Source organism: Trichosurus vulpecula, chromosome 4, assembly GCF_011100635.1.
Source record: "Trichosurus vulpecula isolate mTriVul1 chromosome 4, mTriVul1.pri, whole genome shotgun sequence".
Lineage (NCBI taxonomy): Eukaryota > Metazoa > Chordata > Mammalia > Diprotodontia > Phalangeridae > Trichosurus > Trichosurus vulpecula.
In genome coordinates, this window is record NC_050576.1 from 187764569 (window position 1) to 187788577 (window position 24009).

A 24009-nucleotide genomic window follows, 5' to 3' on the forward strand; every position below is an offset into this window, starting at 1 on the left:
CTTAAAATCTCTCCCACCGCAGTGTTTTAATAAACCTTGTCTCTTGACTGAAAGAAGGCTTGGGTCGAATTAATTTGAGGCAGGACCTGCGTCATTTGCCCTTAATTTCAGGGTTCCCAACACCCCCAGACCTCAACAGTATCACATGATAAAAGGGCATAAAACTTTTTTGGCTGCTCCCATTCCTTCTTCCTGAACCATGCTTTCCCACCCCTTTTCTTCCCATCCTCACCTTTTTCTGCCTTTGCACTGAGGTCACCAAGTTTCATAGCGTGTGTGTTGATTTAATCTGGATGGTCTTACCAAGTACTTCTTAGAATTCCTTTCCCTCTTCATCCTTAGCAATGGATGTCGGTAATAAGTATGCAAGAAGGATTTTGTTATCTTTTTAGAGTTCAGTTTCTCAGGATCCATGGTCAAGGGAATGTCTAGTTTCCAGATGTTAGATAATAACTCCCAGAATAGCCCCAAGTATCCTAGACAGTAATTCCCAGAATCATAGTGATAGGCAGTCCTACTGAGGCTGCGCCTTGAGATAAGGGGTGACATCTGGTGATATTTACTATGCTTGCTCGGAATGAAGATATTGCTAAAGTTAACCTGTGAGCTTAATGTTAGCAAGATGCCTTCTTTGTTTGTTGCCCTATAAAGCAAGTGGGCACTGGTCAGTGAGTGAGGAAACCATGGGAAATTCATAGGGGAACCCATTTGGGATTTGGATGATATGTAGAGGAATGCATGTACTGGCTTCAATTGGCCCCCATTGAGGCTTAAGGGGATTTAGGGGAGTGCACAAGCTAGAATGCTGTGCCTATCTCCTTTGGCCCCATTAAGGCATAGGGGTAGCTGCCCCCCGCCCCTTGTCTGCCCCTTGGAGAAGGGTGATTAGGGAATTCTGTAGGAGCTGGTGCTCCCATTATCAGCAACTCCCTCTTGAGAAGACTAGACTAGAATAAAGTAAGATCATTGATCTTTTATTATTTAATATTTTTAGTTTTCAACATTGATTTCCACAAGATTTTGAGTTACAAATTTTCTCCCCATTTCTACCCCCCCACACTCCAAGATGGCATATATTCTGATTGCACCTTTCCCCAGTCAGCCTTCCCTTCTGTCACCCCACTCCCCCACTTTATCCCATTTCCCCTTACTTTCTTGTATAGCAAGGTAGATTTCTATACCCCATTGCCTATATATCTTACTTCCCATCTGCATATAAAAACAGCTTTTTTTTTTGAGAATCTTTTTAGAACTTTGAGTTCCAAATTCTCTCCCTTCTTCCTTCTCCACTCACCCTCCCTAAGAAGGCAAGCAATTCAACATAAGCCACACATATGTCATTATGCAAAACACTTCCATAATAGTTATGTTGTGAAAGACTAACTATATTTCCCTTCATCCTATCCTGTCCCCCTTTATTCAATTTTCTCCCTTGATCCTGTCCCTTTTCAAAAGTATTTGCTTTTGATTACCTCCTCCCCATATCTGCCCTCCCTTCTATCATCCCCCCTCTCTTATCTCCTTCCCCCCTACTTTCCTGTAGGGTAAGATACCCAATTGAGTGTGTATGTTATTCCCTCCTCAAGTCAAATCTGATGAGAGCAAGATTCAGTCATTCACCGTCACCTGCCACCTCTTCCCTTCCTACAGAACTGCTTTTTCTTGCCACTTTTATGTGAGATAATTTACCCCTTTCAATCTCTCCCTTTCTCCCTCTCTCAATGTATTCCTCTCTCATCCCTTAATTTTATTTTATTTTTTAGATATCATCCCTTCATATTCAACTCACCCTGTGCCCTCTGTCTATATATATATATATATATATATATATATATATATATATATATATACACACATACATACATATATCTATATACATATATAGATACATGTATGTATGTGTATAGATATATGTATTCCCTTCAGCTACCCTAATACTGAGGTCTCATGAATTGTACACATCATCTTTCCATGTAGGAATGTAAACAAAACAGTTCGACTTTGGTAAATCCCTTATAATTTCTCTTTCTTGTTTACCTTTTTATGGATCCAGCAGTTTTCCCACTGACCTGCTCTGTTGTCTTTGGTGTTTGTGGGTTGAGAAGTCTGGTAACTGCCACAGCTCAGTGACTCATGGCCCTGAGGCCTGCTCTGCCCCATCTACTCTGAGCCTGGTCTGTCCTGGCGGCCCACGATGGGTGGTGCTCCCCTCCCAGTATGGTGCGATAGACTCTTCTCAGCCACCATCCAGGCCATCCTGGGCTGGAGACCTGCTTCCCTCTGTTATTTGGTGGGTTCTGTAGCTCTGAAATTTGTCCAGAGCCGTTTTTTACAGGTGTTTGGAGGGATTTGGGGGACAGCGTGAGTCCCTGTTGTCCAGCCACCATCTTGGCTCCACCCTTCCTCCCTCTCCCCTTCCCCCCATGTGACATAAAGTAAGCTTATTAACTCCTCTGAATCTGTCTTCCTGTCCTTCCTGTCTGACCAGACCAAGAGTGAATCTGTTAGAGGCTGGGGTCCAAGAACTCCAGTGCCTCCTGTGTGTTATCTCTGAAACAATAAGTCTTTTTGCAAATACTTATCATTTCCACTTCAACCCGTGATGACCAAACATCCTACAAAATAATGTTTCTTATATCCTTTAAGGCATGTGATAAAACCCACTCTGCCAATTTCTTTCTTTGCTTCTCTAGAGACAATCCTTCTGCTTAGCTGTGACTTCTTTCTTCTAATTTCATTTACATAAAAAATGTCAAAATGATTCAGCTTGATTCAATTCCTTTATTCAATATTCACTGAGTTATTGGACAAGGTTCTCACATTCATAATATCAAGTGAAAATTCACAGAATATCTAAAAACTATGTCATTCTTTACCTCCTTTCCCACTACTCAGCTGCCATCACTGGGGGCCACATGGAATTGAGAGGCATTTTGTATTTTTCTTTGTTTCACAGATTACTCATATTTCTTTGTTTCATAAGTTCATGCACATCCTACCCGGAAAAAAACTCTCACTTGACCCTTCCATTCCTACTATCTTCCTGTATCTCATCTGCCCTTTGTAGCTAAACACCTTGAAAAAGCCATCTACACAGGTGCCTCCACTTGATTTTCACTCTCTTCTTAACTGCTTACAATTTGACTTCTGGCCTTATTCCACTGAAACTATTCTCTCCAAAGTTGCTGATGATCTCTTAGTTGCCAAATCCAATTGCCTTTTCTCAATCTTCTTTCTCCTAGACCAATGTTGACCTCTCTCTCCTCCTGGATACTCTCTTCTTTCAAAGTTTTCTGGAAACCACTCTTTCCTAGTTCTCTTCCTACGTGTCTGACCATTCCTTCTCTTTCTCCTTTGCTGGATCCTCTTCCAGATCACAATCTCTAACTGTAGGTGTTTCTCAGGTCTCTGTCTTAGCCCTCTTCTCTTCCCCCTCTATATTATTTCATTTGGTGATGATGTGGATACAAACAGTGCCCTAAGGATTAAAAATAATATTAAGGATTGCTTTTCCAGTACTTTGTGAAGCCCCTAGTTTATTCTGTAACCTGAAGGTGCCCTAAAGTCCTTTCCTCCCTTATCTTGAACCTTTGATACCAAAAAGAATTTGATACCAAAAGAATTGCTTGTCTCTAAAATCCTATGTTCTCCCTTCCTTTAGTTTTTAACCTGTGTCCTCTCACCCTCAAAAAGAATTTGACTCAAGCCTTCTTTCAGTCAGAGACAAGGTTTATTGGTTGGGGTGGGTGAGATTCCTAGTGAGTCTGCTCTATTGGCCGGATTTTAAGGATATAAGCAGTTGTATCCTTAATACAATGGGGCCAAATTCTTAAAGAATCTGCACAATTTGGGAGACGTGACTGACCTTTTTTATAGTGTGGACAATAGCTTGGGGTGATTGGGAGGCAACAGAGATAGATAGCTAGAATTAAGGAGTGTTGCTGTAGGGTAGGGCCAGGGCAGCAGTGAAAGGGCAGGTGAAAGGAATTAATTGGGAAGCGCTGGTGCCCCAGGCAAAAGCCAGGGACCTGGGCCTTTTAGGGGGTCCATCATTAGCACCCCATCATTACCATTTCTATGATAATGATTCTCACATCAACCTTTCCAGTCTCAATCTTTTTGGTGACTTCCAACGTCTACATCTCCAATTGCCTCAGAACTCATCTTTCTCCCCAAACCTCCCGGACTCCTACCTCCCTTATTACTGGAGAAGGCAACATCATTCTCCCAGTCCCTCAAGCTTGCAACCTAGGAGTTATCCTGGGTTCCTTTCTATCTCTTACACACCCCATCCAAGCTATCGCCAAAGCCTACTGATTTCACCTTCATCTCACACATCCTTTCTCTCTTCTAACACTGCCTAGTGCAGTCCCTCATCACCTCATGCCTAGATTATTGCAATAGTCTGCTGACTCAACTCTCTTTCCACAACTATACATTCTCCATCCAACCATTAAATTGATTTTCCTAATCATATCACCCCCACCCACACACCCAGTCAATATATTCCAGTGGCTCTCTATTGCTTCCAAGATCAAACACAAAATGCTCTGTTAGGCATTCAAAGCCCTCCATAAGCAGACCCCTCCAACTTTTCCAGTCTTCTTACACCTTACTCCCGATACATTCTTTGATCCAGTGACACTGCCTTCCCAACTGTTCCAAGAACAAGACACCCCATCTCTCAGCTCCAGCTATTTTCTCTGGCAGTCCCCCATTCTTGGAACACTCCCCCTCCTCTGGTCAGACTACTGACCCCCCTGGCTTCCTTTAAGTCTCAGCTAAATTCCTACCTTCTACAGGAAGCCTTCCCCAGACCCTCCTAATTCCAGTACCTTCCCTCTGTTCATTATTTCCTATTTATCCTGTATATAGCTTGCTTTGTATATATTTGTTTGTGTGTTTTCTCCCCCATTAGACTGTGAGCTCCTTGAGGATAAGGGCTGTCTTTTGTCTCTCTTTGTATCTTAGCACAATGCCTGGCACATACTAAACAGGTAACAAATGTTGTTGATTTATTGATCGCTGGATATCCACTCAGATCAATCAATAAGCGTTGACATCTCACAGCACCAATATATCTAAAGTTGCATTCATCGACATCCCTTAATAAGCCTTGACTCCTATATTTCCAATTAACTTTTCCACTATTTTCTCTGTTATTTGGACTGAAGGAAGGAAACAAGTATTTGTTAAGACCTACTATGTGCCAGGTGCTGTGCTAAGTGCTGGGGATACAAAAAGAGGCAAAAAGTTGTCTCTGCCCTTAAGGAGCTCACGTTACAAATATTATCTCATTTGATTTTTCCAACAGCCCTGGGAGGTAGGTCCTCTTATTACTCCCTTTCTACAGATGAGGAAAGTGTAGCAAACAGAGGTTAAGTGACTTATCCAGGGTCACACAGGTAATACGTATCTGAATTCACATCAAAACTTGAGTCTTCCTAACTCCAGGCTCTAGTGCTTTCTCCGCTGCGCCACCTAGGGGCTAAGAAATAGAAGTAAAACTTTATTTTTACTTTTTATTCCTTCAGAAAATCCTATAGCTTTTTTCCTCACAATCTCTTTTGCAATCATTGCTTTCCATCACCCCTACCTCACCTAGTTTAAAAACAAAAGGCACGTGAGATTTTGTGTCACGGAAATAGAACAAAGTACTAAAGCAATTCATACAGAGAGATCACTTAAGATTCACAAAGACTTTATGGAGGTGAAATGTGAGTTGGGCTTTAAATTAGGTAGGTATAAGATAGATTTGACTAGATTGGCCCAGATGGAGTTAAGGATTTGTGCTAGGTGTGTGCCAAGTAGAAGATAAAATTAGAAAGGCAGGTTGGGGCCAGATTGTTGAGCACCTTAAATGCCAGATTAAGCAATTAAGACTACCTTATAACGATTTAATGATCAGGGAGAGGCTAGAGAACAATAGATAACATGGTAATAAGGGCTTGACCTAGGGCAGTGGCAGTGGGAATGGAAAGAAAACAGACCAACGTAAGAGAGATGGTCAAGGAGAAATAGATAGCCATACAAAGCGGGAGAAGGATGAATCAAAGTTGGTTTCAAGATTTGTAGATGGGATCATGATCACTACCAACTGACAAAAATAGGGGGAGAGGATATTAGAGGTTGTAAGACAGATAACACTAGCACATGGGATGGCTACTAGCATAGGTTCACTCTTGATCCTGTCAGACAGGAAGACAGCTTCAAAAGGGTTAATAATCTTACTTTATTCTAGTCTAGTCTTCTCACAAGAGGGTTGCTGATACTGGCAGCACAACTCCTATAGCATTCTCTAATCACTCTTCTGGCAGGGGCCAGTGAGAAGAGAGGGCAACTACTCCCACTACTCAGTGGGCTCCATAGAGACAGGCACAGCTTGTGCACTCCTGTAAATCCCCTCAAACGTCAATAGGGGCCAGTTGAGGCAAACATGGGTTCTCCTTAAGCCTTGATAGGGGCCGGTCAAGACACATGCAGCATTCTAGCTTGTGCATTCAACTCTCAAAGTTCCCCACCCCTTGACCAGCGTCCACCTGCTTTATAGAGCAACAGACAAAGAAGGCATAGTGCCAGCAATAGCCTCACAAGTTTACATCATCTCATCCCTATATCTCACTGCTCAGTCGCAGTGGATGTTTACAATTTAAGCACAAATGTTTATATTATTTATCATTATATAATGCTACACAAGGGTGGCGGAGATGTTTGAACCATAATGGTGAGAACTCATATCTAATACCTGGGAACAAGAGATTGTTATGGCTGTGGATCCTGGGAAACTGAACTCTAAGAAATAATAACAAAAATCCACTTTACGCACACTAAAATATGCCTTACTTACACTAAAATCCACCTTACTTACAGAGGTGAATATGATTAGTTTAGTTGGAAATATTGTAACTGTAACTTGTTTCCATGAAGGAGATAAGGATTTGGAAATCATCTACAGAGGGGATTGTAGATGAGAAAACAGAGAAGTTCTCTGGGAGTGAAAGAGGCCAAGGAATGAAGTTTAGGAGACACCCAAGATAACAGCCACATACTTACTGCATGGGAAGAGAAAAGAGGAGAGAGGCGAGAGGTCAGAGATATGAGAACCAGGAATGAACACCGGAGGCCAAGGTGGGGAGAGTTTCAATAAGGAAAGGGGTGATGAGTAGTGTCAGAGACATTAAGAAGGTTGAGGATTAAGAAAAAGGTCACGAGATTTGACACTGAAGAGGATGCTGATGAATGGTTTTTAATGACATAGCTAAATGTTCCTTTTTTGAATAAAGTACAAATGCTGTTGAGGTACAGAGGAAAACACATTCGCATTCCACAATAGTGGTCCTCCCTTATTGTTATAAAGGTGGAAGTGGCATTGTGTACATTCAGAATCCTACCACCTCAGAGCTGCAGTGGACCTCAGGGGTCCCACTAGTACCTGAACAGGAATTCCTAGACTGAGTAGCATCAAAGAGGGGAGGGTGTGGCATCCAGCTTGAGACTGGAGAGCTCCCCTTGAGGCAGCCTATCTTAACCTGGTAGTTGTCTAGTTTGTTTTTTAATCATTACTGTCATTTAGTTCTTTTCGGTCATGTCCGATTTTTGAGGTTTTCTAGTCAAAGATACTGGAGTGGTTTGCCATTTCCTTCTCCAGCTCTTCTGACAAGTGAGGAAACTGAGGTAAGCAGGATTAAGTGACTTGCCCAGGGTAACACAGCTAGTTCGTGTCTGAGGCTGGATTTGAACTCAGGAAGATGAGTCTTTCTGACTCCAGACCCAGCACTTTATCCATCGTGCCCCCTACCTGCCCCTAGTCTATTTGTTAGGACTTACTTTTTTAAAAGGAGCCAAAAGCTGCCACTCAACAGTTTTGTTCCATTGCCTCTATGTGGGGCCTAACAACAAAAGTCTGATCCTCCTGCCCCATAAGAGCCCTTCCAGTACTCACTTGAAGATGCTGATCACAGGATCCTTATGGCTTTTCTTCTCTAGCCTGACTCTCTCAAAGGTGAAGTACAACAAAGGCCCAGCTCAGGCTTGTTGTAGGAAAAGAGGAAGGTCCTGTTGAGGTCAGCTTGGGAGAGCAGGTTCAGGTGTGAAAGAATTCACTTAGACCTATTTTAGCCAATGGGAGCTTTTTATTTTACATGAAAAAGCATCACGAGCCTCCTTAGCAAGAAAGCAAAATGAGACCCCGATATTTGGGGGACTTGTGCTTATATAGGGATGTTTAAGATGATGATGTAATTTAAGGTTCCTTATGGGGGTTGATAATTAGGGACAGGTTAGGAACAAACAAGATGAGGAAGATGGTTGCTTACAAGGTAAGGAAAAATTGTCATGACACAAGATGAGGAAGATGAATGACAGGATAGGGAACGCAGGATAAGGGGGGACAAAAGCAATTCTTCATTTTTTTTGGAGGGAGGAAGGCAGGGCAATTGGGGTTAAGTGACTTGCCCAAGGTCACACAGCTAGTGTGTCAAGTATCTGAGGCCGGATTTGAACTCAGGTTTTCCTGACTCCAGGGCTAGTGCTCCACTCACTGCGCCACCTAGCTGCCCCTGTTGTTTTTTCTTTAAAAAAAAAAAAACAACAAAAAACCAACTGTCCCTCCAACTCTATCCTTCCCTCTCTACATTGAGCAAATTAAAAAAAAAACAACTAAAAATAATTAATTCAATATACAGCTATGCAGTCTAGCAAATAACCTCCCTTCTTTAGACATTAGTTTCCTCATTTGTAAAAATAAGTTGGTACCTTTCCTCTCAAAATCTATGATTCTATTTATCTCTGTTTTTACATATGAGCAAACTGACTTCCAGAGAAGCAAGCAACCTGCCGGAGATCACAGGGCTAACCAACGTCCAAGATTCAAAGGGCCAACTTGAGCCATCAAAGTCTGCCAAACCCCACCACTCCTACCTCTGAACAGCCAGGCCAGTGTTGCTGCTGGGGAGTAATGTGTGAAAGACAGGAAAGGTCAGAGGGCTCTAGTTATAGAGGGCTTTGAAGGCCTATCAAAGCATTTTGTATTTGATCCTGGAGCCATTGGAGTTGGGGGGGTTGACATAATCAGACCTGCCCTTTAGGAAAGTCATTTTCTTTTTAAAAGCTTTTTTAAAAAAATGTATTTTTATTTTTCAACATTCATTTCCATAAGATTTTGAGTTAGAAATTTTCTCCCCATCTCTACCCTCCCCCTCACCCCAAGATGGCCTGTGTTCTGATTGCCTCTTTCTCCAGTCTGCCCTCCCTTCTATCACCCCACTCTCCCTGCTATCCCCTTTCCCCTTACTTTCTTGTAGGGCAAGATAGATTTCTATATCCCATTGCCGATATATCTTATTTCCCAGCTGCACATAAAAATTTTTTTTTAACATTTGTTTACAGAACTTTAAGTTCTAAATTCTCTCCCTTTTTTCATCCCCACCCACCCTCCTTGAGAAAGCAAGCAATTCAATACAGGTTATACATGTATCATTATGCAAAACACTTCCATAATAGTCATGTTGTGAAAGACTAACTATATTTCCCTCCATCCTATCCTGTCCCCCTTTATTCAGTTTTCTCCTTTGACCATGTCTCTTTTCAAAAGTATTTGCTTTTGACTACTTCTGCCCTCCCTTCTATCATCTCCAACCCCCCTACCCCCCCTTATTCCCTTCCCCCACTACTTTCCTGTAGGGTAAGATATCCAATCTAGTGTGTATGTTATTTCCTCCTTAAGCCAAATCCAATGAGAGCAAGATTCACTCATTCCCTTTCACCTGCTCCCTCTTCCCTTCCATTACAGCAGCTTTTTCTTGCTGCTTTTATGTGAGATAATTTACCCCATTCTGTCTCTCCTTTTTTCCTTCTCCCAATATATTCCTCTCTCACCTCTTAATTTTATTTTTTTAAATTATCATCTTTTCATATTCAACTCACCTTGTGCCCTCTGTCTATATATACATACATACATATATATATATTCTCTTCAACTACCCTAATACTGAGAAAGGTCTCATGATTTGTGAATATCATCTTTCCACGTAGGAATGTAAACAAAACAGTTCAACTTTAGTAAATCCCTTATGATTTCCCTTTCCTGTTTACTTTTTCATGTTTCTCTTGATTCTTGTATTTGAAAGTCAAATTTTGCATTCAGCTCTGGTTTTTTTTTTATCAAGAATACTTGAAAAGTCCTCTATTTCATTGAAAATCCATATTTTGCCCTGAAGTATTATACTCAATTTTGCTGGGTAGGTGATTCTTGGTTTTAATCCTAGCTCCTTTGACCTCTGGAATATCATATTCCAAGCCCTCTGATCCCTTAATGTAGAAGCTGCTAGACCTTGTGTTATTCTGATTGTGTTTCCACAATACTTGAATTATTTCTTTCTGGCTGCTTGCAATATTTTCTCCTTGACCTCGGAACTCTGAAATTTGACTACAATATCCCTAGCAGTTTTCTTTTTGGGATCTTTTTAAAGAGGCAATCAGTGGATTTTTTCAATTTCTATTTTACCCTCTGGTTCTAGAATATCAGGTCAGTTTTCCTTGGTAATTTCTTGAAAGATGCTGTCTAGGCTCTTTTTTTGATCATGGCTTTCCGGTAGTAGTCCAATAATTTTTAAGTTATCTCTCCTGGATCTCTTCTCCAGGTCAGTGGTTTTTCCAATGAGCTATTTCACATTGTCTTTCATTTTTTAATTCTTTTGCTTCTGTTTTATAATGTCTTGATTTCTTATAAAGTCACTAGCTTCCACTTGTTCCATTCTAATTTTTAAGGTAGTATTTTCTTCAGTGGTCTTTTGGGACCCCTTTTCCATTTGGCTAATTCTGCCTTTCAAGGCATTCTTCTCCTCGTTGACTTTTTGGAGCTCTTTTACCATTTGTGTTAGTCTATTTTTTAAGGTGTTATTTTCTTCAGTGTTTTTTTGGGTCTCCTTTAACAAACTGTTGACTCGTTTTTCATGATTTTCTTACATCACTCTCATTTCTCTTCTCAATTTTTCCTCTCTTTTTCTTACTTGCTTTTACAAATCTTTTTTGAGCTCTTCCATGGCCTGAGACTAATTCATATTTTTCTTAGAGGCTTTTGATATCGGATCTTTGACTTTGGTGACTTCTTCTGGTTGCATGTTTTGATCTTCTTTGTCACCAAAGAAAGATTCTATAGTCTGAGTCCTTTTACATTGCCTGCTAATGTTCTCAGCCAATTACTTGACTTCTGAGCTTCCAGAGTGGAGAGTGCTCTGTCCCCAGCTTCAGGGGTTTTGCACTGCTGTTTTCAGAGCTACTTCTATTCTAAGGTTGTATGATATTCCTTTCCTGGCCTGTGCTCTGGTCTGTGAGTGCAAGCACTCCTTTCTGCTGTGTAACTACCGGGAGGACTCCCTCTCCACATCTACCACAAGCTCTGCCACATCAATGCTCCTCCTCCCCCAAGAACCACCAACCAGGACTGTGACCCAGCTCCAAGCAGGGCAAAGCAAGAGAACCATGCCTCAGCACCAGCAAAGAGATCCCTGCACTCCTGCTCTGATCAGCCACTTGATTGCCCCCATCATCTGTGGGCCTGGAGCTCCAGAAGCAGCCACAGCTGCAGCTACCTCCTCTATCCCAGGGCTGGGGCCAGACAGCACACTTCTCTCACTAGGACCAACAGTTTTATCACTGACCTCCTCTGTTGTCTTTGCTATTTGTGGGTTGAGAAGTCTGGAAACTGCCACAGCTGCCAGTGATTCAGTGCCCTGAGGCCTGCTCCACCCACCTGGTCTGTCCTGCAGTAGCCCAAGCTGGGCTGGGCTGTGCTCCGCTCTGAGCATGGTGCCATAGATCCTTCCCAGTGACCATCCAGGCCATCTTGGGGTGCAGACTTGTTTCACTCTGGTGTTTCATGGGTTCTGTAGCTCTAGAATTTGTTTAGAGTCATTTTTTACAGGTATTTGGAGGGATTTGGGAGAGCTCAAATGAGTCCCTATTTTTACACTCTGCCACCCCCAGGAAAATAATTTTCGTGGCTGAGTGAAGGATGGATTGGAGTTGGGAGAGATTTGAGGCAGGCAGACCCACTTGCAGACTACTTTAGTAGTTCAAGCATGAAGTGTTAACAGTCTGAATACTGTGGTGGCAGTGTCAGAGGAGAGAAGGAGGCATATTTGAAAGGTATTGAAAAGGTGAGATTGACAGGTCTTGGCAAGAGATTGGATATGGGTGGGGGTGAGAGATAGTGAAGATTCCAGGATGACTTCTAGTTTGTGAAGCTGAGGGAGTGGGAGGATGGTGTTGTCCTCTACAGTAATAAGGAAGGTAGGAAGGTGGGGAGAGTTTAGGGGAAAGAGTAGTGTTTTATCCATATTGAGATAGATGTCTACTGGACATCCAGTTCCAAAAGGCAATTGGAGATTTGAGATTGGAGGTTGGTAGAGATCTGGGGGAAGAATAGGTAGATTGACAATTGTCATCATAGAGATGGTAATTAATTCATAGGAGCTGTTATAAAATCACCAAGCAAAATATGATAGAGGGAGGAAACAAGAGAGCCTAGGACACAACCTTGAGTGACATGTTTAAAGCATCCAGCTGTGATACCTGAGTAGCCAGCTATTGCTAAAAAAACCCTGCCCCCAGCCCCTAATTGCAAACTCCAGTGTGCATATATAAAAAAAAAAACAAAACAACAGACTGAGTTCCTGCCATTCGGCGAGGGGCCTGGGCCCCTAAGACTCTTCTAAGGAATGTGAGCTAATTGCCAGGTAAAAGGTCTAATGCCTAACGACCTTCCTCTGGCAGAGTGGGCTCAGAGATCTTACGTCAACAAGACTGAGCTAAAACATCTCTCGGTCTGTCCATGGCCATTAAGGATGGAAGCCTTGACCCTAGACATTATCGTGAATTATATGACTTTTGCCTTATCTTGAGCCTTCCTAGCTTCAAGAGTTATGGCAAAAGATGGAGACAGAGATCCTGGATTGTAATTCCAATTGACACTTTGTCAACTATCTGATATGTTGTATTTACAATCTATTCAGGAGGTTCCTCTATTGTATCATGGTCATAAAAAATGAAATAACACAGGCTTGCTGAGTCTGCAAAGTAACATATGTAAACTTCAAGAGATAATTAAGCACTGAATCCTGTATTGTCTATATAAACTACCCTCTCACTTAAAACGTGGTCATTTGATTTGGGAATTTTTCCCCGAATGACCGCCGGCTAATAAACTTCTCCATTCAAAACTTATACTCTGTGGCGTGTCTTGCTCGCTGTCGGTATAACACAGCAAAGGAGACAGAGGAAAGTCGGTAGAAGGTGGACTAGGAGAAAGTGTTGTCCTGAAAACCTTAGAGAGAGGAGAGTGTCAAGGAGGAGAGCCCTTGATCAACAGTGCCAAAGGCTGCAGAGTGGTCAAGGAGAATGAGAATTGAGAAAAGACCAATAGCAACTAAGAGATCATTAGTAATTTTGGGGAGAGCAGTTTATGTAGAATGATAAGGTTGAAAGCTAGATTGTAAGAGTTTAAGAAGAGGGTGAGAGGAGAGAGAGGATAAAGGCACCTATTGTAGATCGCCTTTTCAAGGAGTTTAGCTGCAAGGGGCAGAAGAGATAGAGGAAGATATAGATATAGGTATAGGAAGATATAGCAAGGATGGAAGGATCAAGGGAGGATTTTTTCAAGATAGGGGAGACATAGAAATGTTTAGGCAGTGGGGAACAAGCCAGTAGAGAGGACAGATTGAAAGTAAGTGAGAGTGGGGATGACAGAGCGGATACTCTCTCGAAAGGTTATTAATTATTTTTTAGTTGCCTAATCTGTTCAGCCACTAAAGCGATTTGCTAAAGCACGAGTCCCATCGTGTCATCTCCCTACTCAATAAACTCCAGCAGCTTCCTATTACCTCTAGAAGCAAATACAAAATGCTCTGTTTGGCATTCAAAGCCCTACATCATCTAGCCCCGTCCCATTTTCCCCGCATCCTTATACTCTGTTTCCAACGCATATTCTTCCAACGTGAGCGGCCTCTTCACTGTTTCATGAACAAAACACTCCATCTCTAGGCTCTGGGAATTTTCTCTGGCTCTCCTCCATGCCTGGAACACTCAGACTATTGGGTTGCCTTGCTTCGAGTTCCAAATAAAATCCCACCGTTTACCGGAAGCCTTCCCCAGTCCCTCTTAGTTCTAATGCCTTCCCTCTGTTAATTATTTCCTATTTGTCAATTCAGTTCAGTAATTCGATAATCATTTTTAAAGCGCTTACATGCACACAACACAGCAAGCCATATACAGGCTAAATAGAAAATAATTAACAGAGGCACGGCCCTGGAATTGAGAGGTCAGGGAAGGTTTCCTGTAGAAGGTGGGATTTTAGTTAAGATTTAAAAGAAGCCAGGGAGGTCAGTAGTCAGAATATAGGAGAAAGCATTCCAGGCAAGAGGGACAGCCAGAGAAAACAGCTGGAACTGAGAGATGTGGCGTATAGTTCGTGGAACAGCCAGGTTATATAGCTTGCTTTGCATTCCTCTGTTTGCATGTTGTCTCTTCCTTTAGATTACAAGCTCCTTGAGGACAGGGACTGTTTTTCTGCCTCTTTTTGAAAATATCCCCAGCACTTAGCACGGGGCCTGGCACATAGTAGGCACTTAAATGTTTATTGACTAAATGGAATGGCAGGGTAAGTCTCAACATCTGTTATGGTTACTGGCATACCTTTTCTGTATTTAGACACACTCTCCGCTCAGCCATTTCAAAAAAGCCCTAACTTCCTCCAGACGGAGCCTAGCTAATAGAAAGCAGAGATGTTGTAAAATGTTCCAATGAAACACCTGGGTGGCCTCTAGACCTTTAAACACTCCACCCGGGTCGTTGATTGGCTGAAGCCCGCAAAGACGGGAGGAACGTGTTCCCGAATTGGTCATTGGTGTTAGATTGGCGGCGCAGCTCCTAAATACACCCACCCACGTGCGCTAAGCACGTGGGCCGCCAAGGGACCGGGCCTGTAATTGGTGGCCTTGGGAGAGGCGGAGACCCGACCCACTCCCTTCCTCTCCTCCAGACCCAACGCTCGGGTCTCCAGTCTAGGAAAGGGCGGAGGCGGGGCGTCTTGGGACCGCTGTGGTTGGCCCGGAGGGAGGCCGCCTTCTGCTTCCCGTCATGCTCTGGGGCGTTGTGCCCCGGAAGAAGAAGCCGGCGATCCCTGCTCTCTGGCGGGGCGGTGGAGTCGCCGGCGAGGGGCGTAGCCTGTGTCTCCAGGTGAGGGGGCTCCATGGGCTCCTCCGGGCCGAGGCAGCGCCAGCGGGTGGTAGGGGCTCAGCCCAAAGTCACTGCCCGCTGCGGCAGAGCTGGGGTCCTACCAGGAGCCTCAGAGACAGGGGGAAAGTGATGCGAGAGGGGACGGTGCAGCCGGGCCGTGGGAGAGGGAGGGACCGGGCCCGGGGCTTTGGGGGTGGAGGTAGTGGAGCAGGCCCTGGGGGGCCCGGGTAGCTGGGGCAAGAACCAAGCCTGGGGTGAGCCCAGTGGAGCCAGCCCGAGGTGCCAAGGGATGGTTGAGGAATGGTAGCTTTAGACTAGAGGGTCCTCAGAATCCGGCGAATGCACCCCCGCCCCCCTTTTTCAAATGAGGAAGCTGAATTCCGGGGGGGCGGGGCGATACAGCTGTTAGGTATCTGAGGCTCCTGGTCGCGCCCTCTGTATTACCCTACGCTGTGGCTCCTTGGTGTGTGCTGAACTCTCGCGCCCTGCCCTTCTTCCAGCCCTGCCCTTTAAAAGCTCGGGGATTTCTTGACCCACTATCGGCCGTTCCCTTCTCGAGACTCGGAGCTTGCCAGTTTGGGGAGGTGATGGAGCCGGTGCCGTGGCGGGGAGGGCTTCCCTCGAGATCCCAGGGCTTGGGGATGTAGGCAGAGAGTGGAGCTGGCAAGTGGAGCCTGGATTCAGAGTCAGGAAGATGCGAGTTCAAATCTTGCTGCAGACACTTAGTAGCTGTGTGATCCTGGTTAAGGCTATCACAGTTTCCTCATCTCCGAAATCGAGAGAGTAGCACCTACCTCCCGGGGTGGTTGTGAGGATCAAATGGGATAGTTTTTGTAAAAGAGCTTTACAAACCTTTATAAATTGTAACTTATTATTAGAAGTGTTTGCTTTTATAAAAAAAAAATTACTCTTATCTCCTGTGGGCCTCATTAATAGTTGGTGAAGTTGGGAGGAGCACCTGTCGTTCACATTCCTAATGTTGATGTGGAAATCGATACCCAGAAAGGTGGAGCCCCTTGTTCTGAGTCACACAGAGCTAGGCCTAAGAATCCAGGCTTCCTGACTCTCAGTGCCCTCTCCACCAACAACATAAACCATATGTATCTTGCAGATCCCATCTAGGTTTGTTTCAAGGCATCTGTTAGGGAAAAGAGGGTCTGCTGGAGATTTTGTTTTGTTCAGCCATGTCCAACTCATTATAAACTGCATTTGGGGTTTCCTTGGCAAAGATATTGGTATAGTTTGCCATTTCCTATCAGGCTCGTTTTACAGATGAGGAAACTGAGGCAAAACTTACTGGCTAGTAAGTGTCTAAGGCCAGATTTGAATTCAGGAATATGATTCCCAGTCCAGTGCTCTACCATGCCACCTAGCTGCCCCTGCTGGAGGTTTAATGTTCTCTAAAATGCTACAGATTAGTAAGAGCTGTGGTAATTTGGGGGGGAGGGGGCAGTTATCATCTTTTCCCTTCAGCTCAGACTTTTTGTCAAGTGCCAGCTGATACCACCAGACTTGAAAGGTTGAGTAACAGTTATGATGATGCTGCTTTTTCCCCCAAAAAACTCCTGATAGTTCAAAAGGAAAAAAAAATGGGCCACTCCACTGTTGTTTCCTTGCAAATCAGTTATTCTAGAAAACAGTTAAAACAAATAGCCTTTCTGAGCTGCAGTGTCTCAAGATTTCATAGCTTGAACTGCTGGTGTTGAAACAGGATAAGATTCTAAGGGGAAGAAGTGAATGAAAGTTATAGATGTGGCGTAAGTGGTCTAGGAGGAGGTTGTGTAGGTGGCTTTGGCTAATTTCTTGGTGTCTAGTGGGGAGAGCTTCAATAAATCTAGTCTTGGCTAGATAATATAGAAATCCCTACCCCTAGACCACATGGGCCAGTTAGACGTCCTTATTCCTTTTCTTTCATCGGAAGGCCTGAATCTCATTTCCTCCTGAGGAGTGATGCTGATGGGCTGTTGGAGAAGCTGATTGGTATAACTAACTAGATTTTGGGTGGTTTGTATCTTTTAAAGAAAAATAAAAGTAAAAATACTTCTAACATATAATTCTTTTTTTTTGCTTTTTGGCAGGGCAATTGGGGTTAGGTGACTTGCCCAAGGTCACACAGCTAGTACGTGTCAAGTGTCTGAGGCTGAATTTGAACTCAGGTCCTCCTGACTTCAGGGCTGGTGCTCTACTCACTGTGCCACCTAGCTGCCCCTAACATATAATTCTTAACAGACATAGTGAGACTTAGTTTTTTGTTTGTTTTTGAGGAGGTAGGTCCTATGCCTGTGGCCAGTGTGTGGTGGGAGAAATCACTGGGAAAAATTGATTGTAAAGCCAGAGCTCCCCAAAATATGAAGTGCTGGGAAATGCAGCATTGGAAGATAGCCATGCATCCATTAAACTATGGCCATAGGGACGTTCTTCAATGCCCAGAGGGTTTTTATTATCCATATAGATGGTGCGTTAGAAGACTGTACTACTTCACGTGTGCTTGTGGGGGTACTCCTGGGAAAGAAGTACATCAGTGATCCTAGTGAAATCGCCAAAAGTCTTAACAAAGAAGAAAGCATTTTCACAAAGCTAGTTTGTGCCTATGCATCTGAGGTGAGTGTGCAGGTTCTTTTTAGTAAAAGTGATTTATTTGCCCAGAGAAGTTGAGTGATCTGCTGCTGCAGAACAGGAGCTTCTTGTCTCCTTAGTTCAGGCTGCTTTGGAACAGGTCAGCTGATAGAACACTGTCAAAACAAATGTTGAAATCAGAAGGCCTGGGCTTGCCTGGTGTTATAGTCCAATCTTGTTATGTACCATTCAGGCATATCTCTGCATGTGATGCCTGTCTGTGGAGAAGCCTTCTGGTATATTGGAGAGAATTAGAAGAGCTGTTTGCTCTGCTAATTTCATGGTGCAAATGAGTTTCCTTTCTCTAGAAACGTTAGCCTTGTGTTGGCAAAACATAAAATAGAAGGAAACTCATTATATCCTCTCTTAATGCTAAGGCAGAACTAATAAGAAAATGTGTTTAAAATTAATTGTGAGACTGTAAAAATGAGTGGGTGTGTGGTTGGGGGGAGAAGGTGGGGGGGGCAGAGAGGGAGATCTTTAAGATAGGCTTGTTTTCCCATGAGCCAGCCTGCATCATTTGTTGGCAGTGCATATTGGCTGTAGTCCGTTTTCATTTCAAGGTAAATTGGAAAGGGAAATTAAACCTTATTGTTACAGTCTTGAGAGAGAAGGGGGTGGAGGCAGCAGCAAGCGTGGATCCTGTTGGAGAGGTTCTAGGAATAATAAGATTAGTGCTGTATTTTAACAGAAGGTGACATCATGGGCCCCCTTGGACTCCAGCAGCCTTGAGCTGCTGCCTTCATGGTCCCCTTGTCAGAATGGGCAATGTTGCTACAAATGTAAACCTGCTCATCGTAGGAGGCTCAGACTTTAATGAATCTTTACCAAAGGAGTGTACAGGGTCCTGAGTTGACCTGTGTAGCTGTGGGGTGGCTGGGCAGAGAGACAAGCCGGATGGAACACAAGAGAGGAAATGATAGAACTGCTGGCTCTAGTTCCGAGGAGCAGATGAAGTAGAGAAGACGGCAACTAGACAGTCATTTTGAGGGCCCATGGGTGCTGCTGCTGTTCATCTCTGCTGAGGTGAATCTGTCTCTGGGAAAGCACAGACAGACTGACAGACTTCCCCAGACAGGGTCTGAGTGGGGCACTGGTGTTTTCAGGCTTTTGCTGTTTTAAAAAATAGCCAGGAGGGGGCAGTGTTGGGCTCACTTCTAAAGCCTTGGCTTCTGCGCTTCTCTGCAGTGCTTCTCACTAAACCTGCCTGGTCCAGGCACAGCTGTCTGAGCTGGCCTCATGACTGCCTGAATGACAGGTCTGAAAGGTTTCCAGATGAACCTGCTTATTGTGCCTCCTAAGGACCCTCTCCTTGGGACAAACATGTTTTGGTTTGTGACTGATGTGCTTGGCCTTGCCCTTTGTAACAGAAGAGTTGAAATGAGGTCCTTGACCACAAAAAGTGAGATCGGTCTTAGCTCAGAGAGGGTAGGGAGGGGATGCCAATGTGCATGGACCCTTAGCTTGGAGACAAGGATCCCTACTTCCTATAAATCATGAATGTGGAGTTTGAAAGTTCAGTCTGGGCTTCTCTAGAGTCTCAGTAGCATCTCCAAAGTTTCATTCTGGTCGAAGGTTAAGACAGGCAATGCTTATTTTTCTTTCTTTTCATCAGATGGTCCCCTCTGATGGGCTCTTCCTATAGGATGCTGGAGAATCAAGAACAGGAGGTAAGAATGTGCTCCCCAGTTTAGTTTCCAGTGGGGGAGAGGTAGCAGGAACGTGGAGGTAAGGGTTAGGAGCGAGGTCAGAAAAATTGGATATTAAACAGTCCAATCCAGTGCAATGCTTGCCTCCTTGTAGTCAGTCTTAGGGATTCTGATGACACTATGATAAATTCTCCTGTAATAGACTGGACATTGCTGTGACTTAGTCTTTTTGCACCCCATCTTGGTGAGTGAGGTGCTCTTTGGTGCTGCCTGTGAGGGAGCTGGCAGTCTCTGCAGAACAGCCTTTGATACATGATCCAGCTGAAGCTAAGACAATATTCTTCTGCTTCAGGAATTGATTACTGTACGGGTCCAGGATCCCCGAGTACAGAATGAAGGTTCCTGGAATTCTTATGTGGACTACAAGATATTCCTCCACGTAAGTATTCAGGGGTTGGGAAAACCAGTTATTTGCTAATATGGAACATTACATGGCAGGGATCATTAGCCTTCCTGGCTTCAAAGTCCAAGGATGGAGCTTAGTGCTGTCACTAGCAGGCCTAAGGCCTGGGGAGATTGGCAGAAGTGTGAAAGGAGAAACATGTGGTAGGGGACCATAAATGGCTTGCATTAAGGCGCACACAAGGAGCACCAACGTGACTCTCCTTGAGCTGGGAAGTCCAAGGCAGCCTCGTACAAATGACAAAGAGGGACCTTCTGCCCTGTAGCAGAGTGTGCTGGGCTTGGACTCAGGGAGGTCTGAGTTCAAAGCCTGCTTCTGGGCATTTAACATTTCTAAAATGGGGAGGATAGTGTAACTGTAATGTGAACCTGCTGCCCAGGGTTTCCAAGAGGCCCACTGAGATGATGTTTGCAAAGTGCTCTGTGGATTTTAAAGTGCTCTCAGGGTCAGTTGTCTCTTAAAATTGTCTGTACTTTAGACCAACAGCAAGGCCTTTACTGCCAAGACATCATGTGTGCGGCGCCGTTATCGGGAGTTTGTTTGGCTGAGAAAACAGCTCCAGAGAAATGCTGGCTTAGTGTGAGTCTGTCATATGGTTCCTTCTTAGACCTTGGTCCCAAATGCGTAGAAGTGTTCTGCGGTGGAGGTGGGGGGGTCCCAAAGGACAGAAGAACTTGCCAGGCAGGAGGAGGGGAATGATAGGGGACTTCTTCCTCACATGGTATGTGTTTGTGTGTGTGTGTGTGTGTGTTGTTTTTCTGTGTCTGTCTCTCTGTATGTCTATAGAACCCTTGACCTTTAGACCGTGAACCTCATAGGGCTGTCATCTGACTGAAGCAGTGGTACTATGGAATAAGCTGCTGTTCTAACATGCCAAGTAAAATCTGAACAAATTTAATACTGAAATTGGAGCCATCAGGCTCCTCTACTTATCTGAAGGGTCGCTGCTTTCCCATCTGTTTGAAATGCAGAAATTGTGAATTTGGAATGCAGATTCCCATTCCTGGGGATTCGGCTAATTAGCTAACTGAGAGCCTTGGTGAGAAAGTAGGTGTTAGGTTTTTTGTGTTTTTAGGATTGTTTGAAATGTGTAGGTACTGGGACGGTATTTCCGTGTCATGGCAGTCTGCATTCTCAGCAACTTAATCTTCTGATTCTTTAGTGGTGATTTGTTGAAAATTTGACCGACCGTTCGTTGGTTACGAGGCAGAAGTCATGGTTCGTGCCTTCCTTGTCAATAGGTGACTAGGTGACTTCACTCCATGTCACTGCCACAGACCATACTCATTACACTTTGTCAGTTTTCCTACAAGAGTAGTCCCTCTTAAGGGGATGGTGGAACCCCAGGTGACAGTATAAATTGTTCACTTTTGCCCATGCCTGCTCCTGGGAGATCAGTTCAGATCACATAGCCTCTCATCAGCTGGATCAGTTTAGAAACTGTATGTTCATGTCTAAAGAGCTAGTAGGGGTTTCCTGTTTTTTTGTGACAGGGAAAGAAATGGGCAGTCTTGTGCCCATTAGCAGTCTATTAACTGCTAATCATAAATAGGACTGTTTCTGATGGGTTTCCTTCAGACCAGATGCTAGGTTCATGTTCCTCTCTCTTGTTCTCCCCAGGCCTGTACCTGAACTCCCTGGAAAGTCCACCTTCTTTGGCAACTCGGATGAATTTATTGAAAAGCGGCGACAAGGTCTTCAGCACTTCCTGGAGAAGTGAGTGGCCAGTCGGCCTTTGTGCTAGCCAAGGTGGTGACTAAACATTGCAGGCAAGGGGTACCCCAGGGGACAGGTAGCCTGGGGCAGGATGAGGAGGGGCCAGGTCCTGGCCAGGATGGGTGTGAAATTGTCTATGATGTCTAATTTCCTGAGGCCTTGAAGGCTCACAGGAGCCAGCAGTCCCTGTAAGACCCGCAGTTCAGGGCAGTGCTTTATCTCAGGATGCTCTCTAATCACTGCTGGATCTGGCCATAGAGTCCTGCAGAACGTGGTCCTCCTGTCCGACAGCCAGCTACACCTCTTCCTGCAGAGTCAGCTGTCGGTACCAGAGATCGAAGCCTGTGTCCAGGGTCGGAGCCCCATGACTGTAGCTGATGCCATTCTCCACTATGCCATGTCTAACTGTGGCTGGGTCCAAGAAGAGAGCATGGGTTCCCCTCAGCTTGCAATGGGAGATCAGCATAAGAGGTAAGGAAAGGGTAGGGGCTAGCAGTGAAGAGGAGAGAATTCTGGATTGGGAGTCAGACCTGAATCAGTCTCAGCTTTGATACTAGCAGCGAGACCTTGCCCTTATGTGCAAGATAGTATCAAAGAAAGGAGAGTATTCCTGAGGACTTTGTAGCAGTCATGCTTGGTTACCTTCTACCCCTCACTGAATCATCATGACTTAGGATGTGAAACCTGGGGAGTAAGAAAAGAGAGTCTGCTTCCTTCTGTGCTCACTTCCCAAATCTTTTCCAGTTGCTGTTTTATCCGTAGACCTGGTGGTCAGGTGTCTACATCACCTCTCCAGAATGAAGAAAAGGACCACATGGCAGTGTGGGCTCCTGTGGTTGATACTATGGCTCCTGACTTGGAAAGTTCCTCTCTTCCTCTTCCAACCTCATCTTCAAGCTGGGACTTTGTCCAGTCTGATGAAAGGACCAGTCCCCCCCAACCCTGGAAAAGAGTGGAAGAAGACCACCAAGTTCACCCATCTTATGACATGGACTTGGAATCTGGCCAGTTGGAAACGGTCTGAGAGGTGGTGAACTTTGGTCTGAAATCAGATGTGAAGGGACGGGCCAGAGGGGGCCAGTCCAGGTGGGTGGGGTAGGATGACCGGCAGTCTCTCAGGGCGGTTGGCCTCCTGGGCAGCCTTACCCTCACATGGTGATGGTGGCAACAGCTTGCAGCCCTCCTCTCTCTTACTTGTCCTCCACCCAGTGCTGGGGGGACAGGAAGCTGGCCGTGCTCTGCACAAATTGGAAAGCTTAGGGTCTGCTTTGTCTTACAACTCCCTACACTTGACTCTTCCTGGGAGCAGAGTTTCTTCCGATGATTTGTTTACATGAGTAGGAACAGCCCCTTGTAATACATTAGCTTTGGGGGATCTGGGTACGATTGGGGACCTAGAGGTAAGAAGGTGCTAGCTTTTGCTCCCTGCATTGTCCCAGTGGCCACTGAGCCAGCTGGCATCCCCTTGCTTTAGAAGTGGATTCGGGTTTAGATTGGTGCCTGTTTTTTCCTCCAGCCCCTGCAGCCATTTGTTTTGGGAAGTTGGCCTTCCCCCTACAATCTGTTGGATAGTTCTCTTCAGTTCTCTTCCTGCCCCCTTGTTCTTCCTGCTCTTTCCCCTCTCTGGCTGGGGCAGCAGCAGTCCCGTTTGCAGCTGGAGTTTGTTACAGCCGTAGGCTGCTGCTCCCATGCTCGAGGGTGGGTGAAGGCAGCAGTAGCAGCAGCAACAGCAGCTGCTTGGTGGCCCTGCACAAAGCAGAGGTTTGGTTTTAGTTAGAAGGGCAGCAAACAGTTGCTGTGCCGGGGGCCAGTGGGTTGGTTTGGGGGCAGCAGCCTTGGGCTGAGGCTTCCACTTCAGGCTGGGTTCGGAGAAGTGAGACTTTGCCCTGCCAGCTTCGTTTCGTGTTGTATTCCCTGTATCCCACAATGTCTTTCTTGCTGCATAATCTTTCTCTGTGTGTTACAATAAGACAGCCTGTTCAATTCTCCAGGGCCAGGGAACTGTGCTTGTTGATGAGAGCTTTGTTTTTTCCCTGTAAGCAAAGGGCTCTAGGGAAGAGGAACAGGATGCCTTTAGACAATGAGGCATTCTGGCCTCCTGCTGCCTCTCCACCGAGAGCTGGGGCTCGTGGGGGTTCTGCTGCTGGCATTCAGCATGGCTCAGCTCTTCTGATGGCTGTGTGTCTGCTTATTCCCTTCTCCTTTCCTCCTCTGGTCATCACACCTTGTCTATGTACTCTCTCACTACCACTGGACACTGTGGGACTGTCATGGCATTTAGCTCAGAGTGGAGGTGCTCTGGCCTGAAATAAAATTCAAGTATTTAAGACT

At 44.8% G+C, this 24009-nt stretch overlaps 1 protein-coding gene across 3 annotated transcripts; it reads left to right on the plus strand.

The window, feature by feature from the left end:
• The first annotated feature begins 15007 nt into the window (after nt 1–15007).
• On the plus strand, nt 15008–24005 carry SNX11 (sorting nexin 11). 3 transcript variants are annotated; one of them, XM_036755930.1, is made up of 8 exons: nt 15008–15234; nt 17687–17835; nt 19466–19520; nt 19852–19938; nt 20441–20541; nt 21583–21678; nt 21937–22149; nt 22423–24005. In XM_036755930.1, exons 2-8 carry the CDS (start codon nt 17825–17827, stop codon nt 22700–22702), a joined length of 843 nt encoding a protein of 280 aa, XP_036611825.1. In that variant the 5' UTR covers nt 15008–15234; nt 17687–17824; the 3' UTR covers nt 22703–24005. The 3 variants fall into 3 exon arrangements, with proteins under 3 accessions (XP_036611825.1, XP_036611826.1, XP_036611827.1); XM_036755931.1 differs by lacking the exon at nt 17687–17835 and having other exon boundaries at nt 15166–15234; XM_036755932.1 differs by lacking the exons at nt 15008–15234; nt 17687–17835 and adding an exon at nt 18973–19108.
• Nucleotides 24006–24009: the final 4 nt, after the last annotated feature.

Bases quoted from the DNA above. Each gene is read 5' to 3' on its own strand.
- SNX11 (XM_036755930.1), top strand. The intron at 19,939-20,440 runs GTAAGTATTCAG...TCTGTACTTTAG, and splicing joins ACTACAAGATATTCCTCCAC to ACCAACAGCAAGGCCTTTAC. The intron at 22,150-22,422 runs GTAAGGAAAGGG...AATCTTTTCCAG, and splicing joins ATGGGAGATCAGCATAAGAG to TTGCTGTTTTATCCGTAGAC.